The sequence below is a fragment of the Sceloporus undulatus genome, chromosome 1 (genome assembly GCF_019175285.1).
Source record: "Sceloporus undulatus isolate JIND9_A2432 ecotype Alabama chromosome 1, SceUnd_v1.1, whole genome shotgun sequence".
NCBI lineage: Eukaryota > Metazoa > Chordata > Lepidosauria > Squamata > Phrynosomatidae > Sceloporus > Sceloporus undulatus.
The window spans coordinates 117,088,551-117,111,226 of record NC_056522.1 but is presented as its reverse complement, the minus strand read 5'-3'; the positions used below and the strand labels follow the sequence as shown (position 1 = coordinate 117,111,226).

At 40.4% G+C, this 22,676-nt stretch overlaps 1 protein-coding gene across 1 annotated transcript; it reads right to left on the bottom strand.

Annotated features, from left to right (window-relative positions):
- Nucleotides 1–518: 518 nt before the first annotated feature.
- On the bottom strand, nucleotides 519–22,219 carry COQ3 (coenzyme Q3, methyltransferase). The gene is made up of 8 exons (XM_042457197.1): nucleotides 22,136–22,219; nucleotides 20,570–20,663; nucleotides 13,626–13,737; nucleotides 12,439–12,591; nucleotides 11,422–11,521; nucleotides 9,527–9,769; nucleotides 7,931–8,090; nucleotides 519–6,338 (listed from the first exon to the last, which is right to left on the bottom strand). Exons 1-8 carry the CDS (start codon nucleotides 22,217–22,219, stop codon nucleotides 6,130–6,132), a joined length of 1,155 nt encoding a protein of 384 aa, XP_042313131.1. The 3' UTR covers nucleotides 519–6,129.
- Nucleotides 22,220–22,676: the final 457 nt, after the last annotated feature.

Below are 22,676 nucleotides of genomic sequence, written 5' to 3'. Positions count from 1 at the left end.
GTATGCCTTCGAGTCATTTCCAACTTATGGTGCCCCCAAGGTGAGCCTATCATAAGGTTTTCTTGGCAAGATTTGGTCAGGGAGTTTGCCTTTGCCTTCCTCTGAAACTGAGTGAGGGTGACTTGCCAAGATCACCCAGCGGGTGTCTAGCCGGGATTCAAACCCTGGTTTCCCAGAGTCCTAGTCCAACACTCAAAGCAATACACACTGGCACTCAATAACCTCCTATAATCTATTACTCCAGTATTTGCATAAACAAGTTCTCTTTGGTTCTTACTTCTTTTTCCTTTCTCCAGATCATCTACTGTACTATCGATTACACTTTGTCATTCTTCAACATACTGCTTTTCCCGTTTGAAGATGAAGAAAGAAAGTTAAGCAGAGTTTAGTCATATATATTTAAGAATCCATTAGTAGGTTGGACTCGTATCAATAACTGGACAAAGAAAGCATCATGGTTATGGGAATATTGTAATGCAATCAGGCAAATGGCCATTAACAAATCAATGGAGACCCTGTTAAGAAAATCAGATATTTATTGTATCTAACTGGACATGGCCTGAGGATAAAATGGTTAAAGCATTTTCTCTCTCTCTTAACTTATGTCTAGAGAATAAGCGTAGTCTAGACTAGAACTGAGGACAGACAGGCCAAAATCCATATTTACCAAGAAGCTCTCTGGATGAACCTGGGCTAGTTCAAAGATGGGAATTCTGCAGTCCGCGGGATGTTTTTGGACTGTGACTCCCATCATCTCTAGGCAGAATATCTAACAAAGAAGAATGCTGGAAGATGCAGTCTAACAGCATTTGGAAAACACCTACCCCTGACCAGTTATAATAATTCAGTCAAAGCTACTATGCAGGGTTGTTAAAAGTCCACTATGACATTATAAATCCACTGGAGAAAAAGCAGACTAAAATGTAACCACAATATGGAAAGAACAGGTGTGACAAATGCCATCCCCAAAAGTGTTATATGCTTTAAAAAAAACCAAGTCAAACAACAATGGAAAGGGTAAATAAGTGCTAAATACTCAATTATTTCAATAAATTCTTTGACAAAGACTGCACCTTCACTGTAGAAATAATGCAGTTTAATACCAGTTTAAGTGCAATAGCTCCATCCTATGGAATCCTAGGATTTGTAGTTTTACAAGGTCTTTAGTCTTCTCTGTCAAAGAGTGCCGATGCCTCACAAAACTACTAACTCCAGGATTCTGTAGGATGGAGCTATGGAAGTTAAAGCGGTGTCAAATTGTATTATTTGTACAGTGTAGCTGTACCTCTAGTTACAGTACTAGAAGTCTTTTATACTGGTCAAAGACCGAATAAATTTTATTACCATTACTAGAAGTCTTTCCAAAGGCTTCCTGGAAAAGCTGAATCATATACTTTCGTTCAAAAAACAAAGGTCTCACATAATTTTCTTTCTTGTATTAATTTTTTTAAATTATATATCCACTTTTTATTTTATAGAGATAGTAATTACACTCCATGTACTTAACCAGGAGCCAGAGAACACACAAATTTGTCTTAAATTGACTTTTTAAATCGGCCAGTAGTAATAAAGTCCATTGGTTCTTAGTACAGAGTACCAAATTCAACTTTACCACTGAACAAATATTAATGGGGTTCAACAGCTGGATATGAACATGGCCTGAATTTGCTGCCTTCTGGGTTGGTTAGTAAGTCAGTAATAACATGTACAAGGGAGAGGTGGTCTGAAATGGTCATTGATTCTTACAGCTCATGAACATGTATAAAGGACTTGCACTTCGTTCAGCAAATGCGCAGTCATAACAGCAATATTGAAAAAATGAAACAGACGTAGTTGTGCATCCCCATTGTTTCAAGTTTTAATTTTTGGCTTCAGTGTTACCTCTACCATTATTATTTTTTTCCTTAAGCCACACTCCTTCCCTGAATATTATACTCCTCTGAATATTCTCTTAGCATGGGAAGCTCAGTATCATTTTCATCTCTGCAGACACAACACTAACCTTTCTAAAGAAACAATGATGTGGCAATTGGCTGGAGACCTTAACCCCCAAAATGTGGAACATTTGGTCCTCTTGATGTTTAGAACTACAGGTCCCAAAAACTCCAGTCAACATGACCAAGAGTTAAGGCAGAGTGGAAGTTGTAGCCAAGTATCTGGAGGACAGGATACTCCTCATCCCTGCTTATCTCCAAAAGGAAATGTTTGTAGTTAACTGGATAATGGTGTGTATTTTATTTTGTCTATAAGGTTAAGTCAGTAAAAGTAATAATCTTTAGGCCACTTTATCCTATCTTTGATAGACAAACTAATTAGCTGAAAAAGGCTCTAGAATATAGAAATCCAGACATGACTCAGTTGGAATCTTACCAAGGTTCAACTTGGAAAAAGCATAGTGAAAAAACCTCTCATACTTTTCTGAACTTGCTTTGATTTTCTCGTACTAAGGTAAGTACTGCACCAAGTTAGCTACCTGGATTCGCTTATATTTATTACTTCTAGCATAAGCACTGTCTTTCCAACACTTGATCAAAACAGATATTACAATCTTCTGTGAAGTCACAGAAATAGGGCAATAATTCAGGCTTTGCTATACAAAAACCAAAAATCATGGTTCTGTGTTACTACAGATGAAGGCAGCCATTGGCAAGGAACAAAATTCTTTAAATCTTTAATTGCATGAGCTCAGCTGTTTCAATGGAGTATGACATTCAGAGAATGACAGAGAAGGAATCTCCATTCACTGGGCAAAATGCAGTGATGGAGTGAACTTCAGAGAAACATCCCGTCTATTTATTGTTATAAATTCAAGGAAAAAAATATCCATGTAAGCCTCTGTTGACAAAAGCTTTGTTTTTCTGCTAGGTATTGATGGGGAAAAAGCTTCTGCTATGCTGAATATTAGATACCAGACACTGACAATAGACAAGTGTAATCATTCTTATTCTTAATGACATCAAAAAGGGTGTCAAGAGCCATTTTAAGAAAAAAATGTGGCTTTACTGATAAAGATTTTGAAGGGTGCATGGACCCAAATGCTTTGCTCAATTCCTTAAGTTTTCAAGAAGTTCTACACAAGTACAGAACAAGCCATACATGAGGAGCTGCTGCCATACTGTAGAATTAATGCAGTTTGACATAGCTTTAACTTCCATGGCTCAATGCTGTGGAATCCTGAGATTTGTAGTTTGTTGTGGCACCAGAGACTGACTTTCTCAAACTATAAATCCCACAATTCCATATCCCTGCGCCATGGCAGTTTAAGCAGTGTCAAACTGCATTAATTCTGAAGTGTAGATGCAGCCTAAGTCAGTGACCATGAAAAAGAACTTGATTTGTACTGCCAGCAGGTGACATTAAGAGCCATTGAAGTATAGTGTCCCTTGCCATTTTTGTTGCTCTCTAGATGCTTTAATTCTGACCACAATGCCAAATCTGAAAGCTAAAGTGGCCAGTGGAATCTAATTCTTCTGCTGGTGTTAAGATATAACTGAAGTGGTTTTTCCAGTGAGGCATGATTTGTCAGTTGCTGATATATTTTTTTTCCAGTCTTGGGTTCCACCTCTTCGTCAAGTGAAATAAGTGAAGCAGGTACAGGTCATCCATTTGCCATCAATGAACACTCAGGCAACATCCCACTAACCTCTCTCCCCTTCCCTTGAAGGCATAGGTAACACTTAAAGCAGAGACAGCACAAGTGGAGATCACTCTGAATGTGGGTTTTTTAAAAAAAAAAATCAGAGATAATCTGTGTAGCGTCTCCTCCCATGAAGAAGACTCAAAGTACCCACTAGGTTTTCTATGTAGTTGGAAGTGATGAAAGAGGTAGGATGGAAGCTAGTGATGTTGGCAGAAAACTGAGTTTTCTCACAGAGTGAGTCTGAATGAATATGAGCCAGAGGCCACTGGAAGGCCTATCTGAAGAAGTTAGCAGCAAATAAATTATTCTTCTCTTCCGCCACTGCACCTGAAGTCATCCAGTGGTGTCTTCGTGAGTGGTCAAGGACCTACTGCCCTCTAGCTCAGCGCTGCTGAAAGTGGTAGTCTGAGAACTGCCAGTTGTTAGTCCATTAAGAGTTTCCAGAAAGGAAAGATACAGTTATAGACAACACATACAGATATGGTTCCTGTCCCTTGCCGATTAGGGAAAAATGTTGGTTTCCTTTATCTAAGAAGTGCTGCTTTGGTCCACAAGAAGACAGTGGAGACCACTCAACAGACGGATCAACAGTGAAATTGCTTTATCCATTTTGACTTGGATACCATAGTCCTAGTGCATAAGGCACTAAACCTTTCTTATTTAGAAGTTAAGAATTGTTTTGTTTTTTAAACATGTACAGTCCAAGGTGATAGACAAGATTCTTTAAGAAGTGGCAGCCACCACACATGTTGGACCCTAGCCCTTCCTGTGACCTGGGAGAGATACCAGCCAAGGGTGGTGGTGGTGGTGAATGTCTTAGCAGCCAAGCAAGGTTCCAGTGTGCCTCAAAGTGGTACTACTAAAAGCCCTTCCTAACCTCCACATTACATAATTATCAACATGTATATGGAATACAATTTGTGTGCAAGGTACTGGAGTGTGTGGCAAATTGTCAGTGCCAATTCCTGGATAAAATAGATTATCTAGTTCCTTTTCATTCTGGTTTTGAGCCTTGTTATGGATCAGACATTGCTTTGAGCACCTTGGTGGATGATCTATAGTGGGAACTGGCCAGGAGGAACATGACTATGAGGCAAGCTGGTCTGGAGTTTGGGGATTTGGTTCTTGATTACCTTGATTTTCCATTTTTTATAAGGGACACCATTTTGCTATGTCATTATATTTAATAGGACTTGAGCATACACGGATTTTGTTATACACGGGAGATCTTGTAACCAAACCCCAGCGTATAACAAGGGTCCACTGTATTATTTAATTTTAACAGCCATGGTTCCATCCCATGGAATCAAGGGATATGCAGACTAGGGAGGGGCATTTAGTATTCTCAGTCAGAGTACTCCAGTGCTGCACCAAATTATAAAACCCAGGTTTCATAAAATGGAACCATGTTCATTAAAGTGTAATACTGCTATAATTGTGTAGTGTGAATGGGCCCTGGGGAAGCTATGTTGGTCTACTGCTTTTTCAATTAGAAAACATGCTTTTTTAGTGTATAGATTTTTGGCACTCAACTGGCTTCAAAGGAAGGGAACAGGGAGGGGTGTTGTGCTCTTCCCTTTCTCCATCTTATTTTATTTAAGTACATACAAAGAAAAACAGACACACTGTCAGACATGAAGAATCCCTGCCTGTTTGCTCACACATATGTATATTCCCTGATTTTCAAAGAGGCAGATGTGAAAGTCTGCTTAATATAAAAAGGGAAGGAATAAGTAGTCTTAAGGCACTTTTAAGACTAACAAATTGGTTTCACCATAATCTTACCTACTCCATTTCTTCATATACTCTTGCATGTGGAGAAATAGGCTATAGCTCATAAAAGCTTACACTGAAAAGATGGCACATGGCTATTCTCCTCTTTTTCATATTCTCAGAAATGTAACTCACATGATGTCATTTCTGTTTCCCTGCCTAACTTTTCCATATAGGAAGAATGTATCAAAAAGTTGTGTGCTCACTTTTACCTTGAACAGGAGTCTTGCAGAAATGGGCACTGCATTCAGCTGAACCTTGTTAGTATTCACTCTATCTAAAATATCACAATTCAAAACAAGATTAATTACAAGCTGTCAAAAGTAAATGTGTGTGTGTGTAAAACAGGCAAACTGCTGAATCTGGATAAGAAAAGAAATTCAGCTACTTTAGAAATACAAACTGCTACTCTTTACTGCAGTTAAATTTAAAGCCTTAAAAATTCTGCATGAAAACCCAAATCTTTCCCAATAACTTGCACAAAACACCTAATCTATAGGCATGCAGTTGACTTCTTGTTTAAATACCCTCATCTTTAGGAGCTTTGTGCCTCTTAACACTGTAAAAGAAGATTTTTTTTTTCTCCTACCACAAGACTGAGTTAAGGAGATGCATTTAAATGCCCAGCACTGTGAACACCAGCTTGCTTGTTCTCTGCTGGTTCATTATAGCCATTTATGCCAAATTCCCTCCAGACTCATACTGTCAATCTGTCTTCATGTTTTAACCAGCAATTTTGATTTCTGTTTGGGGCTGTTCTGTTCTTTCCCCACATTCTGAAATGTTTCATTTGGATCCAAGTATTCTTGCGTACTTGATTTCACAGCATGAAGTGCATAGTTAATGCTAGTGTTTCCAGTCCAGCTCCAAGACCCAAAGAGAGGGTTGTATAACATTCCTTTCACTGTCTTGACTGAAAAGCCATCTGTAAGAGAATAGAGATACACACCAGGATCAGAAGGCTATTTTCAACTCCCCATTACAGGTCACCAGAGGTGGTGTTTTCACATTACAGTATGATTCCACTTTAATTGCCATGGTTGCATGCTATGGAATTCAAGGATTTCTTCTTTGCTGAGGCATGGGCTCTCTGGCAGAGAATTTGAAAGGCTCCATAAATAGCAAATCCCAGGTAGGTTATCAGAGAAGCTGTAGTGAAATCACAGATCTATAATTATACAGTGTGTAACAGTACAAACGTCATTTTGGTCACTGCTTGTTTTTAAGTAAGAGCCCCCAAACTGCCTAATATGACCCTCCAAGGTCTCTCATGCTTTCTTTTTTAGCAAAAAATATGATTATTTTTTCAGACAAATTCCTTTACAGGCTAATTTGGGAGTAGGGATTCAATGGGCTGGGATGTCAAGGGTTGCAGAAAACCCTCCTGGGCTGCATGAGTCTCCACCTTGTCCTAGAGTGGAGGTGAGCCTGCTGCATCCTAGCAGCAATTTGTTGGCTGGACTCCAAAAAACACTGCAGAAATAATACAGTTTGAGACCACTTTAACTGCCTGGCTCAGTGCTAGGGAATCGTGGGAACTGTAGTTTATTGTGGCACCTGATCTCTCTGACAGAGAAGGCTAAATGTCTCACAAAACTACAATTCCCAGAATTGTTTCCTAGCATTGAGTCAGAGCAGTTAAAGTGGATTATTTCTACAGTGTTTTGGACCCGAAGTCTTGATGCCATCAAATAGTCAAGAATGTCAATTCCAAGAAAAAATGTCTCCCGTAGGAGTACTACAAATCTGAATGCAAATAAGAAGCCTGTCAATTATTTTCATACTTATTGAATCCACAGGTTAATATACACATAAGTAAAAACCCAAAGAAATTTAAAACCATATACAATGGATTTTTTAAAAAATGAAATAAAACTATAAATAAAAAATTGAAATATAAAGCCAAAAAGATTTAGATTTATTTCTGCTTTCAATGCATGGCCCTTACAAAATGAACGCCCAATGCAAGATTTTGTTTGTTTTTTAAAACTAAACAGAGATGAATTATGGACATTCCATCACTCTATTCAAACTTTGGCTAGAGGCCACCAAACCCTGCCCCCCCCCAAAACCCAACCCTTCGTGGTGGCCCTCCATGTGGCAGAGGTAATATCTGAACTGCTCCAATATATGTTTTAGCTGACACATGGAGTAACAATTTAGTGCCAATGGCACCTGTTCCAAGGTTCTACACCATCCAATTGTGTAATGATGATAATGTGTCTTAAGGGGCTTTCAAATTGATAGGTCTGCTACTTGGAATATAAGTACTTTTTAGCAACCCCATGTAAGTGGTTGGATGTTACAGAAAGAAAATATGCCAGGCTCAAGTGCCAGCAAGGGAATAAATTTGTACAGCATCAGGTTGGAGAAGGTTGATGCACAATACCAATTTTTTGTTTTGCAAAGCTATCTAATTCAACCATGCTTCCTCAAGGCAACATCTCTACTACAGAAACATCATGGTCAATTGGCAGCCATACTTTGTTATGCAGTCTATTGGGACGTTATACTTACTTGATTCTAGAAGCCGCTCTAGCTCTTCAGGTGCTATGAACTTCTCCCACTCATGGGTGCCCGCTGGAACAATGCCCAGCACTCTTTCAGCAACCAAAATGCCCAATACATAGGACAACTGTGTTTTGTTGATCGTAGTAATAAAAAGAGAGCCTTCAGGCTAATTTTGCAAAAAAGAAACATGAAGAATTAGTTTGTAAGTCAGTTGTTTATCCAATTAGCATTCATTATGTCAGTTCTAGTACTGAAAAAATGTATGAAAAATTCGAGGGTGTATAGCTTTGCTGGGTCTGTGAGGGGAAAATGGGGTATTGGACCCACTGAAGATATCCACTGCTGCTTCATGTTAAAATTGTAACTGCTGACACCGGATTTATTTTTAAAACTTTAGTAGTTAATTTATATTGATTAAATCTGCATACATTTTGCATACAAATAAAATTCTTTCAGATGAAGCATTTAAATGTTCTTAAGAAGAGTAGAGTCAGAATGCCTTTTCCAAAATTATATCTGTCATCCAGTTTTCTAAAATTAAAATTAAAATAATGAACATTTTAAACCAATTTTAAAAGTCCGCTGCCCAATTATGTTGGGGGACATATTTCTAATTTTTTTAAAAATATATTATACTACAACTCTATACATACTCTCTGGGAATAAGTCTCACTGAGCTCAAAAGCACTAACTTCTCAATATACAAAGTTAGGATTGCACTAGCAATTGACAAAACTAACCTATCAACTGACCAATATATCTGTATGGAACAGATCACCACTGAAAAACATTTTCATAAGGGCAGCCCTATGCTATACACTTAAAATCATTTTATTACAGTTCTCCCAGAAAACTGGGAAAACTGCAATTTTGTGAAGGAAGAATTTTGTGCTACAGACAATAGTCTCATTGAATTTATGATGTAGATAGTCTAGGTGCATTCATATTAATAGTTTTGAGATTGCTATACAAAATATTTTAGGCATTAATAGTTGAATCTATATCAAAACTAATCTAAGTAAAAAGATTCCTTTTTCATGGACCAGCCATTCAGCCAATTCAGTAAAAATGGCTAACTTTGCTTCTCAGTCACTGACATGACAACGGGATGTAAACATTCCTGCTTTCATGGTTTTTGTATGCTTTTAGTATTTATATAATATTTCTAGAATAATCAGTTACAACTGATAACAAAAAAATTCCAACCACTCTCTCTCTCTCTCTCTTGCAATAATCTTTGTAAGAAATTCAGATACAATATTTAGCTGGTAGAATTCAAAAGTATAGCCATGTTAATCTGTAGAATCAGTATACAGAGAGATCTTGTAGCACCTTTGAAACTAACTGAAAGAAAGAAATTGGCAGCACGAGCTTTCATAGACTTAAGTCTACTTCTTCATAAGCTTTTGGCTAGGCACTGAACATATCAGAAAAAAGAAACATAAGGAAACAATATTTTTTAGTAGTGGTAAATAACAACAATAACAGAATCTGTATCAAAACAAATCTACGTAAGAGACCTTTCTTGTCAACCAACCATTAGATCTAGGAGGAGGAGGAATATAGGATTGGGTTCTTTTGCTTTAAAATTGTTGAACTCACTTTTAACACTTCACCACAACACTTGATGAATATTTCCACATCAGCCACATGTTCTACTACTTCAGAAGCAACAACGATGTCAAATTTTTCTGATGCCTCTTCCACAATATCCTCCAGTGCACAGGATTTGTACTCTATTCTCTTTGCTAGGTCTGGATCAAATGATGTATGCAGTTCTGCTGTTCTAATGTTGTCTTCCAGAGGATCAATTCCAGTAACCGAAGCTCCAAGTCTACCTAGGGGCTATAATAACCACATGAATACTGAAAATGCATCCCAAACAGCTAAAATGTTACTGTACATAAAAGTTAAGCAGGACTATGCTACAGTTGTGTCAGAAGACACCAATATTTCCTAAATTCTGCTGACAAAGCACACGAGAAAATAGGGATTGCCACTGCTGCTATCTGCCCGTTTGTTTTTAATTCAGAACATTACTCTCACTGCTTATAAAAGGACAGAAATATTTAGACCAGGAATCCTTTCAAACTACACAAGTCTAGTGTTATATTCCACTTTAACTGACATGTCAACATCCTATGGAACACTTGAGTTTTGCAGTTTGGTGAGGCACTAGAACTATCTGGCAGGAAAATCTATGTGTCCCACCTTCAATGGCAAACCCTAAGATTGCATAGACCATTGACCAGCAATTGAAATGGAACAGAGAGCTACAGTTGTGTAGCGTGAAAGTGCTTCTGGTCTCAGCCTGATCTAAATCTTATTCCCTGTTGGGAGACAGGGAACTGGGATTGCTTTGTATACAATGAATCCACTACAGCCCATCTCTCCTACCAATACTGATGCTCTGTTTTCAGGGAGCTGCTAGAAGGCTTCAGGGGCAGATAGGATAGATCTGAAATCATGTATCTTTCTGGGGGGTGGAGCTCTTCCTCCAGCTTGGGGTGCATTTACACTAGAAATGGTCTGACACCACTTTAAATGCTGTAGCTCCATCTTAATGAATACTGTCAATCCACTGGGAGAAGCGGGAAAATACAAATAAAATTTATTATTATTACTGGAATTTGTAGTTTTACATGAGCTTTAGCCTTCTCAGCCAAACCATACTGGTGTCTCATACAAATCTCAGGTTTTGTAGGATTGAGCCATGGTAGGTAATGTCAAACTGTATTATTTTTACAGCATACTGCATCTCTGGAGGGAAACAGCAGGTCTATCCTACAATCCCTAGGATGTTGAATGTGTGATCAACTCCAAAGTTTCCTTCCTCTCAATTGCCAAATAACTTCAGGGATAATAAAATGTTATTAGGCCAGGCATTTTATTATACAGCTTCTTTTTGGATTAATCAATGAGGTAAAACTACAAGCCTAAACAGAATTACTAGGGATTAAGCTGCATGGAACCTGACAGGATTTACTTCTGAATAATTTTTAAAACAACACATAGATTGCCATCTTTAAAAATATCAACTATAGTAAATAACTTATTCTTTAGTCTTCAGAAATTCTGCACAAGAAATATGGTCTAGAAAAAGTTCAAGTGCACCTAAAATGGCAATTCTGTCAACAGCTACTTATGAGAAAAGCCTACTGATCGCAAGGAAAAATAACATTTCAACAAGACTGAAATTTCAGTACATTCCACACAATCGTTAAAGTATGCTTCAGCCCCAGTTTTTGCTTTTCACAATAATTCTGTTTTCAGCAACAAAAGAATAACCTACTTGGACATATTAAACATGTTACTCCATCCCTCCAGTTATTTATGAGAGTACCTAAAGCTAAACAGACACAAGCATACAGTACTAGTGCAGAAGGCAAGATAATCTAAACAAGCAAACTGAAGCAAATAAACACTATTTGAAATGTCTACGTTTCCTATAAATAAAGGATAGCAATATTCATCACCATCAAAATTAGACTACTTACTTCAGCAAGCAATCCACCACCACAACCAACATCCAGGATCTTTGTGCCAGAGAGAGGGCTTCCTAGTGGATGGTCATTTCTCATATTCAAAACAGTATCTCTTACACAAAATGCAAAACAAATGATTTTTAATTAATGAGGTTCAAAATAAAGGGTGCTTAGTGGATTTTCTAAATTTAAATATACAGTACTTGCATATTATAAAAATCTCAAAAGTTTTTTTTCCAAAGCTTAAATGTGAGAATTTATTATACAAAAGCTACTGTTTATCTTAATAAGGAAAAACCATTATTCCTTCTTCTTTTTTTCATTCTGTTATAATACCTTATCAATTAAATATACCTTGTCAATCATTGGCCTAAATCCAATTGCTAGTCCTAACTAGTGTAGGTTAAATCAGTGGAATTTATCTAAGTGTTGACTTACCACCCAGCATCTGAATCAATAAATCTACTCTAGTTGGTACTAATAAATGGATTTAGGCCTAAGGCTTTAATCTTATATACATTTACATAGGAATAAATCTTGCTCAAGGCAGTAGGACTGACTTCTAAGTCAACATGTACAAGATTGTACTGTTAAATTGTACTTATTTATTCTATCAGAAACTATCAGAAACTCATCAGATATTGTGTCACACCTTTGAGACTACCTCTGCAAGAGAAGCTGTAGCCTACGTTTTTGTAAACTTCATATACTTCCTCACATGCATGAAATATGCATTCCTCAGACACAAGCATCTGAAGATTTGTCTATGAAAGCTTATGCTACAACTTCTTTCTCGCCATTAGTCTCAAAGCCGCTGCAAGATTCCTTAGCATAGTCCTATATCAAATTAATGCAGATTAATTCAGATTAATGTCTCTGAATTTTATCAAACATCACAACTTCATGCTCAATGAGAGTTTAAGCTTAGCAACAGAAGTAAAGTGATGCTTCAATTCCAAAAGTTGACGCTTCCTAATATTTCAGATTCCTGGACAAATTTTTTAAAGACAGGTACATTTAAAACATTACCTAATAAACGGCACTCTGATATCATTCATAGAATGAAGGGCTGCATATTGTCCTTGCTCATCCCACCATTTATGTGCCAATAGTTGGAATTTTCTCATCTCATTTGAATCCACTGTAGTTTGCCAAGTGCTGTATGGCTGTATGGCAAATGACCTAAACATCAAAAGCTTTATTAAATCATGTGGTTTAAAGCACAACAGGGATCAACAAGTAAACAACAATGTAGATATGAAACAAGAAATTTTGTTTGTAGAAAAGGGGTATTTAGCAAAGCCCTACACAATTTTTAGTAGTTAACTTCTTTCACACTACTCACAAAGTAGATATATTCAATCTATAGTAGGATGTCACCTGGCTGTTGATCTTCTCAGCCCATTGTATATGTGTGTGTAACCTATTAACACCATGAATTTCATGAGGTTCTCTTAGGCAAAGAATAATCAGAGGCTGTTTGCCACTGCCTTCCTGTGAAATATCGTCTAAGGTATATGAAAAAGATTCCAGTATTGAGGGTTTTTGCTTGTTCTTTTTTAAAAAGAGATGAAAACTAATTTTAAAAAATACCTTATAATCTACTTTGGGCTTTTTATATGCGCTGAGGTTTGGTTCCAGGACCCCCACCCCACCCGTGGATACCCAGATCTATGGTTGTTCAAGTCCCATTAAATACAATGGATAGTAAAATGTTGTCCCTTATATAAAATGGACAAAAAAAGTCAAGGTTTCTTTATAATTTCTTTGAATATTTTCAAGTTGCAGATGCTTGAATCTAGGAATAAAGAATCCATGGATACAGAGGGTTGACTGTATAATGTAAGTGCAAAGAGAAGTTTATTTCTTAAAACTATTTTTTGTGTGACACTGAAAATGATCAACAATATCCTGGGGACTTCAGACAATGCAGAATAAATCCATGGAATTTCCTGCCACAAGATGTGGAGATGGTTGTTGCCTTTTACAAGACTTAGGAACTCTTATTTTCCTTTGCAATGTGCCACATTTTGTTAGTACTGTACCACTTCTGTAATACTGACATCTTCTGCAATGTCTTGAACTGAAAGACATCCATTGTGAGTATCAAGTTGTCATTATTTTTGAGAATGTTAGCAATGAGAATTCACAATGAAGCATTTTTTTTCAATCAAAAAAGTTTATCTTTTACAGTCACGACTAATGACAGTACTTACAGTTTGTTCCTAGCTTCAGACAAACTAGCTCTTGTTCTGCATTTTAATTTAATTTCACATTTTGGAAGAAACTGTCCACGGATCATTTGAGGAGGTTGACCATAATGGTTACCTGAATAAATAAGAAAAGGAGTACATAAACATCACAATCTTTGACAGCCTCTAGTTTCAACAATTTTTTTTAAAGTTCCATAACACTCATTGTGAAAACAGGATTGGACAAGATTGCAGAGATATACCAGTCCCTGCTCTCAAGAAATCCTGATTGTAAAATACTTTATTTTGCATCATATAAAGTGATATAAAAATGTTTAAATAAATAAAACAGTCAATGGGAAATAACAGGTGGGCGGAACAAACAAATGCTATTGAGACCACTTTGAGGCATGATTATACTTGGAAGTAGGATTGCCAGACTGAAAACTGGAGATGGCTCCTTTGCCTTTAATGGCATGCAGATGAGAATTTCAGCAGGCATTGCTTGTCACACAACCAGGTAACATGCTTAAATACCCTCTCCTGCACAGCCATTTCCAGTTTTCTCTCTGGCAACCCTAGCTGAAAACAGTTAGTCAAAGGCTAAATGGGAATGGTGGGTTTTGTTAACCTCCACCCACAAATGTGTGTGTGTATTTGCCTTCAAGTCACCTGTCAACTTATGGCAACCCCATGAATTTCATAGGGTTTTCTTAGGACGATATCACACAGGAGGAATGTCTCCAAATTTCGAAAAAAAGAAAGTAGGGCCAATTCGAAAATGAACACTATTACGTGAATAGTTGTCAAACGCACAGAAGAACACAGTGCCCACCCCAAAGCCAAAGTAGTGCAAATGCAAAAGAAGTTATCATATGAGTACATACCCTTCGTAGTCTAGAGTTCGAATTAGTATCCCTGCACATGCGCAGTGAGGGCAGAATCAGATTGTGACCTTTTTACACTTTCGGTGGGACTTGCCTCCAGTTTTGCCTTGTTTCACGTTATTTGTTCATTCATTACCCTTTATTTCACGTTATTATGCAATTCACATTACTTGTTCATTCATTACTCCTTATTTCACTTTATTTAGGCAATTCACGTTATTTAGTCATTCTTTACCCTTTATTTCATGTTATTTAGGCAATGCACTTTATTTGTGCATTCATTACCCCTTATTTCACATTATTTAGCCAATTCACCAATTCAAAACCAGTTGAAAGCAACCTTGTCCTTGGTTTGAGCATTGGACTATGGCTCTAGAAGGCAGGGATGGAATCCCACTGGGTGACCTGGTGCAAATCAAACTCTCTCAGCCTCCTCAGAAAATGGCAATGGCAAACCCCATCTGAATAAACCTGCAAAGAAAACCAAAAAGCAGGGTGGGGGGTTCCAGATGGTTGGTGTGTGTGTGTGTGTGTGTGTCTGTCTGTCTGTCTGTCTGTTCTGTCTGTGCCTTTAAGTCTCCAGCTATGGGGGAATGGGGGGGAGAGGATCCCTCCATTTGGGAGGCTAGGCTGCAGTGAATTTGTGGGGGGCCTGGGTCCTCTCTGGTTCTAACCTGGCCCATTGGGGAGCCCATGAAGGCAATGGTCTGCCTCCTCCCATGAGTCGGCGGACAGACGAAGGGGGGGGAAGCTGCGGCAGGAACCAGAGCTGGCAACTAAGGGCTATAGTCACATTGGAGAAATAACCCGTGTGCACTCTTTAACTCTTTGTGGTCAAGGCTATGGAATTCTGGGCGTTGGAGTTTGTTGTGAGCCCCAGAGCAATGCCCCTGAGGGGATTGAAACAGACCCCCATCCCCCAGATGCCCACTCCATCCTCCCCCAAAGGAGGAGGAATGGGGGGGAAGGAAGACTCTTTGGGGCTAATAATAAAAAGGGGGGGGATTTTTCTCTCTTTTTTGAAGCCTATGGCCCTGGACGGGAGGAAGGGAGGGAGGGGAGAGGCAAAAAGGTTTCCCGAGGGGGACACAAGGGGCCCGGAGCAGGGCAAGCCCCAAGCCCACCATTTTGGGCAGCAGAGAGAGAGCTTGCAGGACGCTCATGGGAGCCACTCTTTCCTGTCAAAAACAAGCTGCTTTTCCTCCCGGCTGCCAGGTAGCCAAACTCATCGAATCGTAGAGTTGGAAGAGACCACTAGGGCCATCCAGTCCACAACCCCTGCCATGCAGGAAATCCAAATTAAAGCATCCCTGACAGTGGCCATCGCCTCTGTTTAAAGACCTCCAAGGAAGGAGACTCTATCCACCCTCCGAGGGAGTGCATTCCACTGTCGAACAGCCCTTACTGTCAGGAAGTTCCTCCTAATGTTCAGGTGGAATCTCTTTCCTGTTAGCTTGCATCCTTGTTCGGGTTCTGTTCTCTGGAGCAGCAGAAAAACAAGCTTGCCTCCTCTTCAATATGACATCCTTTCAAATATTTAAACAGGGGATCATATCACCTCTTACCTTCTTTTCTCCAGGCTAAAACATCCCCAGCTCCCTAAGTCATTCCTCATGGGCATGGTTTCCAGACCCTTCACCATTTTGTTCGCCCTCCTTTGGACCCGCTCCAGTTTCTCAAGTCCTTTCTGATTGTGGGCCCAGACATGGACACATATTCCGGTGGGGCCTGACCAAAGCAGAATACCGTGGCACATACTCTCTCTTGATCTGAGCACTTACTTTTATTGATGCAGCCTAAAATTGCAGTGGCCTTTTAGGCTGCCGCTCCACTGTTCACTCATGTTCAACTTGTGGTCTACATGGACTCTAGATCCCTTTCACACGTAGTTTCATTCAGCCAGGTGTCAACCATCCTATATCTGTGTTTTATTTTCCCCCCTAAGTGCAATTACCTTACATTTCTCCGTGTTGAATTCATTTTGTTAGCTTTGGCCCAGCTTTCAGTCTCTTCAGGTCATTTGAATCTTGATTCCTGTCCTCTGGGGTATTAGCATTCCCCCTATTGGTATCATCTGCAAATTGATAAGTATGCTCCCAATTCTGTCATCCCGGTCATTGAATAAAGATGTTGAATAGCACTGGGCCCAGGACAGAGCCCTGTGGGACCCCACTGCGTACTTCTCTCCAGGATGAAAAGGAGCCATTGTTGCGCACCCTTGGGTTCGGCCGTTCAACCATTACAGACATGTAACATTTCCTTTGTCTAGCCCACATTTTACAAGCTTGTTGCAAGATGCATGGGAAACCTTGTCAAAGGCACTTAGTGGAAATCACGATATACTAATCACAGCATTCCCTTCATTTACCAATCTGGTTAATTTTATCAAAGAAAGAGATTAGGTTTGTCTGCTATGATTTTCTCTGAAACCTGTTGAACTTTTGGATTATGGCATTGCCTTCTAGATGTTCACAGACTCTCTGTTAATGATCTGCTCCAGATCTTTTCCTATTGATGTCAGACAACTGGACGATAATTGTTGGGATCCTCTTTTTCCCTTTTTGAAGATGGGGGACAACGTTTGCCCTCCGAGTCTGCTGGGATCTCTCCTGTTTTTTTCAGGAGTTTTCAAAGATTATGCCAATGGCTCGATATTACTTTGCCATTCTTTTAATACCTTGGATGGAGTTCATCTGGTCCGGAGACTTACATTCATTTACATTAATAAAGTGTTCCTCTACTATCTCTTTACTTATTTGTGCTGAAATGCCCATTCTGTCTCTGCTCCATTATCCTCAGGTTGCGCACCTTGCCTTTTCTGAGACGGATGAGCAAAGAAGGTGTTGAGAATTCTGCCTTTTCTCTGTCTTCTGTAGCATTTTGCCATCTTCTCACGCAGTGGCCCTACCGTTTCCTTCTTCTCTTTGCTGCGGACATATCCAAAAAAGCCTCCTTTTTATTGTTTCTTAACCGCTCTAGCCAGGTTTGAGTTGTTCTGCGTTTCGCTTCTGGACTTTACCCTACACTGCGGCTATTTTGAATTCTTTTTTGTGATTCCCCCTTTTTCCTTTTTATACATGTTCCGTTCAAATTAGCTCGGTTGAAAGTTCTTCGTCATCCATCTGGTTTCTTGGACACCTCCCGTTTTTCGTCTCAGGAACTGTTGTGAATGTGCTTCAGGTCTCTTTTGAGAAATTCCCATCCGTCCTGAACTCTTATCTTTAGTATTTCTGACCTGGAATGCCCTCAATATTTCTAAGTTACTGAATCGCCTCCTAAGTCTAGGATGCGGTGTTGGATATGCGGTTCTCTGTCCACTGTATTACAAACTCCAGGAGAACTGGTCACTTCCACCTATGATCCACACTTGCACCCCTAATAAGTCATCTGTTGGTTGGCGACTAGGAGCCCAGAAGCCAAAAACAAAATGGAGGATCATGGGATTGCTGCGGGGGGGGGGGATACCAGGGCCACAGCAGACATGCATCACACCAAACAACACCAATTGAATGCGAAGTAGCCTGGGAATAGTATTAGTGAATTCCCTAGTTCAACTGAATTTACTTAAGTGTGGATTGATGCGTGTTGCATTTGGAGTGCATTCGGGATGTAGCGCAAATGTGCTGAACCTTTCGGCAATAACATGAATACGCATGTGCCATTCAGGATGCACATGGATTATACTTCCACTTTCAGTCGTGTGATATCGTCCTTCGGCAAGGAATCCTTGAGGGGGGCTTGCCACTTCCTTCCACTCTTTAATATAAGCTGGTGTTCATTGGCGATCTTCCATCCAAGTACTAGCCAGAGCTGACCCTGCTTAGTTTCCAAGACCTGATGGAATCTAGTACTTTTAGGTTATTTAAACCCTCCCATCCTTGAATACAATTACTAAAAGAAGTCAACATAAGAAAAACACAGGGTAGAAATTTGATGGGGGGAAATGAAAAGCATGTTGTTAGAAACCAAAATTCCTCTACCTATAGATAAATGGTGTGTTTTACAAATCACCCCTGTCGATCACTCCCAGGATCGACACAACTTAAGACCTCTCCTCATTTCAATGGGTGAGGAAAAAGCTTCACTTGCTGTCTACGAACTGAAAACACAACGGGCAGGTGTCGTGAAGGATGTCGAAAACACTATCTGTGGAAGAAGAATAACAGATCTCAGGGCCCAGCTTTGACTTTCAGAGCCTGGCAGGGGGGTTGGATGGAGGCCCTTGCGGTCTCTTCCAACCTCTATGATTCTATGATTCTCATTTTCCGGCCAAAGGGGAGGAATCCCAAGTCAAGAGCAGTGCCTTGAAAAGGTGGGTGTGTATTTTCTTCATTGCTAAGACTTGATTGCTTTATCTTGAATGGCACAAAATACATTGGAAGGCACCAGCTCCCATCTGCTCTTGGAATCTAACCAGGGCCAGCCTTGTTACGGTTCCCGTCCTTGTTGTTAGTTCTTGGAGGGGGATCATCAGTAAATCCCCGTTTTGTAGCGCTATTTCAAAGGAGATGGCAAAGCTCTTTGATTGCTTATAGGTGAACCCAAAGTTTAGATGACCAGACGGTGTGGGGCAGTTCTGAATGCATTCTCTGCAGCTGAGGATTATAGAAATATAGATTTGTCCAAATACCTAAATGGACCAGAGGGGAGGTAATTTTGGGAGTAGGGAAGCTAAGCAGAGCCAGCCCTGATTATGCTTGGTTGGGACATCACCAATGAATCCCAGGTGCTGTGGGGCTCTATTTCAGAGAAGGAATAAGACACAAAACCCACTTCTGAGTAGTCCTTCCTAAGAAAATCCTGTGGAATTCATGGGGTTGCCATAAGTTCACAGTAACTTACATATAAGCCGTCTTGCATAGTGGCTTGAGCATTCGACCAGGGTTCGATTCCCCGCTTAGTCATGAAACCCACTGGGTGACCTTGGGCAAGAAGTCACACTCCTCTCAGCCTCAGGGGAAGGCGATGGCAACCCCCTCTGAGGCAAATTTGCCAAGAAACCCCATGATTAGGTTGGCCTTAGGATCTCCATAAATGGGAAATTACTTGAAGGCACACAACAACAACTTTTAGGCCAAAGGTGGGACCACATTCTCCCTATATCCACAAGGAGGAGGAGGAGGCACTGCAAAATGGGGAGCATTCAAGGAAAATGGTGGACATTACCAAATAAAAGCTGGAGACACTCATAGAAATACAAATCCATGCTCTTGTCATGCTCAAATGGAGGGCATTTTGGAATCTCCTGGGCAGAAGGCTGAATGTGAAATGTGCCGTGGTCCTGGAAAAGGAGGATGTGCTTGATCACCCTGGGGTCAGTTCCCGCTCACGCCATGCAGACCCACTGGGTGGCCTTGGGGAGTCACACTCTCTCAGCCCTCAGGAAAGCCCCTCTGAAGAAAACCTTGCCAAGAAAACCCCTGACCAGGTTTCCTTAGGGTTGCCAACAAACTGAAGGCATACCATCAAACAACATGATGTGATAAATATGGAAATATAAGTGCCAATTATCAAAAGAGGTTCTACATAGATTTGATGGTCACATTTTATACTTATTTTATATTTATTATATTTGATTTGTATCCCACTCTTTCCCAGAACTGGACTCAGAGTGGCTTCAATCTATATACTTATATATATATATATCTATATATTATCTATATATATATCCTAGCTATATTCCGTCTCTCATCACACCACACACATTTTCTCATATATATATCGTCTTGTGTGTATATATATATATACACACACACACATATATACCGTTAATAACTATATTTCCATATAATTCTACTTAGCCATATCATTCTCTCTCTCTCTATATATATATACAGTATATATATCTTATATTATATATATATATAAACCCACACACCAACAAACTATCACTGTATCAAAACCCTTTTCAAAGGTTCAGCATCCCAGCCTGTCTTATAATGTTCCTTAAAGCCCTGATTTTAGCCCCATTATTATACTGTAACTCGCAAGGGTTTTGTCTTCAGGAGACTACAGAACTATTAAGGGAGCAACAGCAACCGCGACCAGCCCTGCCTCCTACAGAGGACCCAGGTGACTCACCCAGCAGCGAGGCCCACGCTTCAGAGCCCCCTTCTTCCAGCCGCCATTTGGCCCTTCCCCTTTCACTGCTCTCTGACTGCCCGCCCCTTGCATTCTGGTTTTTGTAGTCCGGTGAGACCTAAGAGCTCTGGCTCCGAATTCCAATGCCTCTCCGTAAACTTCAAATCCCACAAGCAACAGGAGGCAGCTGGTTTCCTCCGTTGCATTCTGGTTTTGTTAGTTCGTGATGCCTAAGAGCTCTCTGGCTGGAATTCTAATCCCCCTCCTTAAACTGCAAATCCCAGAATGCAACAGGAGGCAGCCAGAGTAGGTTAAAGTGGAATAGCCGCATAATAATGAGGTCTAGTGTGTGGTGGGGAAAGAGGGGCGAGCCTTTGCAGCTCCAGCCATGGGCTGAAGGGCTGGGCTAGTCGCCTAGGTGGCCTCTGCCTCCTCCATCTCAAGGCAGCTCTTGTTGTTGTTGTGGGCCTTCAAGTCATTTGACTTTGGCAACCCCTATCCTGGGGTTTTCTTAGCAAAGTTTCTTTAGAGAGGGTTTTGCCAATGCCATCCCCTAGGAGCTGGAGGGGAGAGTGTGACTACTTGCCCCCCAAGGTCACCCTCAATGGGGATTCAAACCCTGGTCTTCAAGTCATATAGTCCAAGGCTCAAGCCACTCACCACACTGGCTCCCCAGGGAAGTTAATTCCCCAGTTGCTCTTTCAGCAATAGGAGTTATTAAGGTCAGATCGAGGGAGTCATAGTGCTACTCTGCTCTACTTGGTCAGACTTCAGGCGCATCTACATTGCCGAATAGCACAGTTTGACACCCCTTAACGGCCATGGCTCCATTTACAGAATCCATGATATTTATTCTCAGTGTGTTTGTGTGTGTTGTGTTCTCCTAGCCATATTCATTCTCTCTCATCTACATATATATATTATATACAACACACAACACACACCCTAGCCATATTTCATTATGCACATATATCTATATATATATATTCTCTCTTACACACACACACACACACCAATCCTAGTATATTGAATATTTTCAGAAAATACTGCATTCAAGAGATTTTGATCATATGAATGCTCTAAAGCATAGGGACCTATTTTAGGGGGTGTATCCACACTGCAGAATTAAATCAGTTCAGCATCACTTTTAACCCCAACCTATTTACAGAAACTGGGATTTGCAGTTTTATTTAGCCTTTTTTGCCAAGCATGAAGTGCCTCTCCAAACCACAAATCCAGGATTCTGTAGGATGGAGCTATGGCAGTTAAAAGGGATGCTGAACTGGTTTAATTTTGCATGTAGATCCAACCCCTCCTCCCCCCCCCCCCCCCCGCCTCCCGGCTGCTTTTCTCTCTAATTATTTCTTTCTCCCATTCCTATGGTGCCATTCCTCTGTTTGGTCCACTTGATTTTTTTAAAACATGTTCCTGTTGTAACCTGTACATGGTATATGGCTTATTGGTGAATGTTTGCATTCAAACACATCTTCCCTTGTGATATCCCTCCAGGCAGCATCTTCAGTCCTTCCCGGCTGTCCTGAGGGTTGCAAAGGTGTCTCCTTGTACTCTGTAGGGATGGTTTGCAGGAGGCAGCTTTATTTTTGAGTAGGCTAGCGAGTTGTTACGATCAGAGGGGTTACACACCGCCATTTAGTACGTAATGAATACGTACTAGGGTTAGGAAGGGGCGGTGCTTCCGCCACCCCCTAACCTAGTACGTATTCTGTACGTACATATGGCGGCGGCCGTTCCACGGCGGCCGCCATATTTACGTATGGACGCTGTGCGTCCGCAGCTGTGCGGCGTCTATGATGTCGCGAGTCCGCTCCTGGCGCCTCGCGACGTCATGAGCGTCGTTAAAGAAGCTCCATTTTGGAGCTTCTTTTTCGGTCCGTGCGGGAGCCGCGCGGTGTGGGCTGCTGCGGCTCCCGCACGAGGCACGCGGCGGCGCGACTGCGAAAGCGGGGTCTGTAACCCGCCAGAGTTTGCAACTAATAAGGTCACAGTAATGTTAACAACTACAGCTCAGAAGTAATCTAGCAAGGAAGGGGAAAGCTACTTGGGTAATGACTGGCGTTGAGTTACTTTCAATAGTTTTAAAGAGCAT

Coding starts and splice junctions, on each gene's coding strand:
- COQ3 (XM_042457197.1), bottom strand. CDS start 22,219: ATGGCGGTGTGTAACCCCTCTGATCGTAACAACTCGCTAGCCTACTCA. Junction 11,522..12,438: donor ATCAGAGTGCCGTTTATTAG/GTAATGTTTTAA, acceptor ATTTTGTGTAAG/AGATACTGTTTTGAATATGA. Junction 6,339..7,930: donor AGAGCGGCTTCTAGAATCAA/GTAAGTATAACG, acceptor ATTCTCTTACAG/ATGGCTTTTCAGTCAAGACA.